Source organism: Dipodomys ordii, unplaced genomic scaffold, assembly GCF_000151885.1.
Source record: "Dipodomys ordii isolate 6190 unplaced genomic scaffold, Dord_2.0 Scaffold25, whole genome shotgun sequence".
NCBI lineage: Eukaryota > Metazoa > Chordata > Mammalia > Rodentia > Heteromyidae > Dipodomys > Dipodomys ordii.
In genome coordinates, this window is record NW_012267241.1 from 4,674,604 (window position 1) to 4,681,122 (window position 6,519).

General features: G+C 45.9%; 1 protein-coding gene across 1 annotated transcript; it reads right to left on the minus strand.

Moving 5' to 3' along the window:
• Positions 1-314: 314 nt before the first annotated feature.
• Positions 315-4,056, minus strand: LOC105984565 (vomeronasal type-2 receptor 116-like). The gene is given in 5 exon segments (XM_013014797.1): positions 315-1,269; positions 1,380-1,572; positions 2,492-2,664; positions 3,110-3,245; positions 3,729-4,056. Coding segments are annotated over 5 exon segments (1,785 nt in total).
• Between the last annotated feature and the right edge of the window lie 2,463 nt (positions 4,057-6,519).

A 6,519-nucleotide genomic window follows, 5' to 3' on the forward strand; every position in this document is an offset into this window, starting at 1 on the left:
CTCGGCACTATAGAGGCTCAGACAGGAATCTGGTAGGGTAAGGTTCCATTTAAAGTTCAGAAAAAGTAACTTGAGAAAGCAAAGGGGAAGACAGAAAAAGATGGACAGGTGCATTGAAGGAGGGAATGACAGGAAAAGTCACAAATTAAATGAGAGGCACAGTTATCTAGAATATCATGCAAATTTACAGGAACTTGGGTTACAATATAGAGAAATGAAGGTCAAGCATATCTCTGAGTATAAACATCTGGCTGGAAAAACAGAACACATTCACCTTACACCTTTCATAAATTTTAGGAAGTCTGTGTTCAACCTTAAGAAGGTTTACTTCTCCCAGAATGGGATTTAGCCCTGAATCCTTGCAGAGAATTTCTGTGTGGCCTCAACAAGATGATGTAGCACTTAGTGGCAAAGATGCATCCCAGGAGGCCCACACTGAGGGCCAAGATGGAGAAGACCTCCACGGTCACTATGACCATCCCCTTGCTGCTGTGGTGGACAGGCAGGAAGGTGAGCCACACACTGCAGAACACCGGAATGCTGAAGGTGAGGAACTTGTCCTCATTGAAGGTGTTAGGCAGGTTCCTGGCCAGGAAAAACACTGTGAAGCTGGCCAGGGTCAGGACGCCCAGGTATCCCAGGACACAGTAGAAGGCGGTGAGGGAGCCCTTGTTGCACAGGATGATGACGTGGCCATGTTCAGAGTGTGCATCTGTGTCCATGAAGGGAGGAAAGGTTCCCAGCCAAAGGCCACAGAGAGTCACCTGGATGAGGGTGCAGATGGGGATGAGGAGGTTAGGAGCCTGGGCCACCAGCCAATGCCTGGTGCTTCTCCCTGGAGCCGTGAGCGTGAAGGCCAGAACCACAGTGAGGGTCTTGGCCAGGACTGTGGACACAGCCACGGTGAAGACCACTGCGAATGTGATGTGCTGCAGGATGCAGGTAGCTGTGTGGGGAGGGCCAAGGAAGAGCAAGGAGCAGAGGAAGCAGCAGGTGAGGGAGATGAGCAGGATGTAGCTGAGGGCCCAGTTATTGGCCTTGACAATGGGGGTGTCTTAGTGCTTGACAAACACCCCTAGAACAACAGCTATGAGTGCAGAGCAGCAGAGAGCGGTGCAGGCCAGAGCCGTGCCCAAAGAGTCTTCATAAGCCAGGAAGCTCTCAACTTTCAGCAGGCAGCAGATTCTCTCAGGGTTGGCGTACTGATGATCTGCACACATTGTGCACTGGTCCATGTGTGTGCAAATGCCAGGGTCCACTTGATCACATCTTCAGACGAGGACTGCTGTTGGCCACATGCGCCATATGGAGAAAACCTTCCCACTTTCACCTTTAGTTCAAGACCTTCTGGAAAATCCTGAAAATTCACAATGTCATACTCAGCCTCGAGCTTCCTTTCATCATCCAGAATGACGTGATCTCCAGCAGGAGTGTCAAATTGAAGGTTTTTCAGCTGTGGAAATATGTAGAGTGCAGCAGAGTGCTGATCTTGGAAGAGGTGAGGGCTGATGGCTCCGTCAGCGTAGCTGCCAACTTGCTCGCTTCCCTGCGTGTGTAACTGGGGAGCCCATGCTTCCCAGAGACCCAGAGGAAGGGATTTTCCAATACTAACAATGGACCACTGTAGCCGGGTTCTGGTGGCTCATGCCTGTAATCCTCGCTACTCAGGAGGCTGAGATCTGAGGATCATGGTTCAAAGCCAGCCCAGGCAGAAAAGCCCGTGAAACTCTTATCTCCAATAAAACTACTAGAAAACCAGAAGTGGCTCTGTGGCTCAAGCAGTAGAGCCCTCACCTTGAACTGAAGAGCACAGGGACATCGCTCAGGCCCAGAGTTCAAGCCCCACGACTGACCAAAAACAACAACAACAAAAACAATGGACAGTAATCCATTAGGTAGATCTCAAATCCCGAGTCACATTGTGCAAAAGATGGGGGTTTCTGTTGATCTCTTCAACTGCAAAAGCCAAGGCCACCACATACTGGTAGTTCTTGAAGTTAAACCTCATTCCATTCATTTGTGGCTTCCTCTCTGTGTTCCATCAGCTGGCTCTTCATTTGACCTCAGTCAGGTGCTTACCCATCTCCTTAATCTCACTGACCGTCACCTTGTGAGCCCATTGCTTAGGTTTTCATCTACACCACTTTCCTTCAATTCCGGCATGGTAGAACTTTGTATTGCAGGTGACAAATGTCCTTGTGCTTTCATTACATTAATATTTCTGTATGAAGACTTATGTACCTCTGTGCAAGGTTTTGACTGCAGTGTTTCATCTCCCAGGATCTTTCAGGTGGCAGCTTCTCTATGGATAGGTACAACTGGATGGTGGCAAAGTTGTGGTCAACTCTCTGATGCTATTCTGGAAGTGCAAGTGTAGCTCAATAGTCAAGCATTTGGCCAGCGCTTATCCACACAGAGAGCTGAAGTGAGAGCCTATGTGCTGAGCCATTTCCCCAGCTTTGTTTTCTGGAACTCTTCCAGGTCTTCCCACTATGTTCATGTGTCCACCAGCTTCTAAAGATGGAGCTGAGACTGCAGGCATGGTCTTGCAGGGTGGCTATGTGCTTCTTTGGCTCTGCGTGGGATTCAGCAATGGAGCCGGCACAAAGCAGCACACAGACAGCAGATTCTCCTCCTGGTTCCTCTTCCGTGGACCATGCCTGCCTGGGAGGAGGCCAAGATGCATTACACTCATAAACTGCTATGTTGAATGGAAACCCCTTTGAACTACTACTTGAATTTCTTTTAGAAAATCATCAAAAAAACAGTAAATATTGAACACAGAGATAGTTTCTCCATGCCAGTATCTTTGAATATCTTCCAAATATCTCTTTTATTCACTATTTCTGTCCACACCACCTCTCTTGTGTCTGTCTACTGAAGTAAGAAAACTGCAATCATCAGGACAGGCATTTCCTTGATGAAAGTTCTGCTCATGCTGTATTTGAGGATATCTAGAAAGGTTCTGATGGCCAAACCGTTCCAACAATCCACATTGATGGTTACAGTGCACTAGGTATGTTTCCATATTGATGACTGGAAGCTGTCCCTTCAATCAGTGAGTTCTTTCATCTTCGACACACACTGGAAAAAGTCAATGCTTTCTCACACTGCTGACACCGCTAGGACTTCTTCCACCCAGTGTGAGTTCTTTCGTGTTCCTGAAGGTGAATGGAACAAGAGCAGGCTTTCCCACACTGCGCGCATCTGTAGGGTTTCTCCCCAGTGTGAGTTATTTGGAGTTTCTGAAGGTCAATAGAACAAGTAAAGGTTCTCCCACACTGCTTACATCCCTAAGGTTTCTCTCTAGTGTGAATTCTTTGGTGTCTCTGAAGTCAACTGGACAAAGTGAAGACTTCCACTCTGATTACACACACAGGAATTCTTGCCACTATGGCTTCTTTCCTGGCTTCGAAGGCCACTGGAACAAGTAAAGACTTTTTCACATTACTCAGATCAATACAGTTTCTCTGCAGTGTGAATACTTTCATGCTTTTGAAGGTTACCAGAACACGTGAATGCTTTCCAATACTGTTGGCAACGGAAGAGTTTCTCCACAGTGTGAGTTCTCTCATGCTTTCCAAGGGCACTGGAACTAGCGAATGTTTCCCGCACTTCTCATCAGTGTGACTTCTCACGTGTGTGTGAAGGACACTGAGGATACTGTATGCTTTCCCCAACTGCAGCACTGATAGGCTTCTATCATCTATGAGTCATTTTGTGGCTACCAAGGGCACTGGAGCAAATGAAGGCTTTCTCGCATTGCTTACATTCATAGGGTTTCTCTTCCATGGGAGTTCTTTCATGTCTTCGAAGGGCACTGGAAATAATGAAGGCTTTTCCACATTGCTGACACTCATAGGGCTTCTCCCCAGTGTGAGTTCTTTCGTGGCTTCTGAGGCTACTAAAATAGATAAAGGCTTCCTCACACTGCTGATACCGGCTGTGCTTCGCCCCACTGTGAGTTCTTTCATGCTCTTGAAGGTCCCTGGAAGTACTGAAGGCTTTCCCACACTGCTGACACTCAGGGTTTGTCTCTGACATGAACTCACTCATGGATTTGAATGTCACTCAACCTCCTCATGGCTTTTCTGCACTCCGTAGCATTATAATGCCTTGCTAAATATTTCTGAGGGTCAAAAGTTTTGGGTCTAGTGTGATCTTTGAAGGGAACAGTGATGGGCCAATGACTTCTGATGGTTTCTTCAAATGCATGATTTTTACATGTTGTTACTTCAATCTGCTGGAAGGATTCTATACAGAGTGACTCCTTTCCCTTCACAAGCTTTCTCTAACCATTCAGTTCTCGTATTTCTTTTGGGATTTTTGTAGTCATCTTTAATGTGTTCTCCTTCCTCTTTTATTCCTAGAAAGGCCACGTTCCTGTAGGTTCTCAAAATCACATGTCTGTAGAGGTTCCTTTGGGAAGATTCCAACAAAGCCCACTCTTCCCTGGTGAAGATTATGGCCACATCGTCAAAGATGTGGCTGGCTCCTATAACCTCTTTTTTTTTTTTTATTGGTCCAGTCATGGGGCCTGAACTCTGGGCCTGGGCGCTGTCTCTCAGCTCTTAAGCTCGAGGTCAGCACTCTACCACTTGAGCCACAGTGCCACTTCTGGTTTTCTGGTGGTTAATTGAAGATAAGAGTCTCACAGATGGAAGTGGCTCTGTAGCTCAAGTGGTAGAATGCTAGCCTTGAGCTGAAGAGTTGATGGACAGTACTCAGACCCAGAGTTCAAGCCCCATGACTAACCAAAAAAAAAAAAATGTCTCACAGATGTTTCTGCTCTGACTGGCTTTGAACTGAGATCCTCAGATCTCAGCCTCTTGAGTAGCGAGGATTACAGGTGTGAGCCACCAGCTCTCTGCTCCTATTAGCTCTTAAATACACAAGGCAGGGAGAAACTTTAACTGAAAACAAGCAGTTTGTTTGCCTCAATGCCATGGATAAATTCCATACACTGAAGAGTCAGGAGATGGAACCTGCTCCCTGAAGCAGGTAGCAAGTACTGTGAGACATTAAGGGCAGCGATCTGACCATGGTAACAGGGAAATAATGGTAAGAGTTCATTCCCAGGGACAGAAGTGAAGGTGGTCTGAGTCTCCAGCTAACCCGAAGCACTGGCGCTAACGAGCTTTTGGACATATTCTGGGCCTGGGCCTGGGACAGCGAAGTCTTGTTTACTGTCACCCTGGCAACTGGAAGATCATCCGGAGACAAGACACTCATGGAGCTGACTTCCATTCCTTCCTTGGTCGCTGTTCTCCACATTCCTCTCCATCTTGTTTGCAGCTCCCTGGACAGCAAAGGCGGAGATGCCAGATGCTGTACACGTGGCTCTCCATCTCGGCGCCGGACCAGACTTGGGGTTCCCCCAACATCACAAAGCCGCCTCAAGACCCGCCTCAGGCAACTCCAATGAGTATATTTCTTATCCCGCATTAATGTCTCCTCCTATGTTTTTCTGCTACCATCCCTTCCCTCCCACCTCCTCAGCTACACCCCTCCATCCCCACCCCCACCCTCTACCCCCCCACCCCCACCTAAATTGTAAAGTTCATTTTTGGACATAGAGTCTTATACATCTCATTATTCCAATGGATCAATCTGTATCACTATTTAAACAATTTGTTTTTTCCCTTCCCTTCCTTTCCCCAAATAAAGTGAAAACAGGTTTATACCATAGGGGAGGGACATACAATGCAACAAAAAAAAATCATATGGTACCTTATAAATACTTTAGGAACAATAGCAAGCAAGAAAAACCATTTGTGTCCCTATTTTTGGGATCATTTCGCTTAACGTCATCTTATCTGACCTTTTTTGCTTGTCCCAGACACATACTAGTTATTGCAAATAAGGGAAACCATGTTCCATCTATGTTCCAACCCAGATGCCCCTCAGTAGATGAATGGATCAAGAAAATGTGGTATATATACACAATGGAATTCTGTGCCTCCATCAGAAAGAATGACATTGCCCCATTTGTTAGGAAATGGAAAGACCTGGAACAAATTATATTAAGTGAAGTAAGCCAGGCCCTTGTGTTCTTTTACAGCTTTTTCTTCATATCTGGTGTTCTAAAACTTGAGTGAGGCTTTCAGTCTGGCTTTTTCTGATCAATTGTGGATAGAATCTTTAGAGATTTTATGCATGGACTGGCTCCTAACTAGATTTCTAATCTCAGCCTCCTGGGAGACATGAGCCACTTGTCCACAATTTGTGTAGGCTTATTTGGTGTTAAACAGCCAACCAACCAATCAGCTATCCAACCAATCAACAAATAGCACCATCAATATTTTAACATTTCTGTGATTAACATTTTGTATTTTCTGTTTATTTGTATTCATTTGTAGGGTATTTTAATCCTGCTTTCCACATGCTAGTTTGCATTGTATTTTCTGTTGGTATAATTTGGGGAGGGGAAAGGAAAAAAAACAAGTTGTTTAGATAGAGCTACTGGTGGACCCATTGCAGCAATGAGATGTACAAGACGCTATGTCGAAAAACAAACTT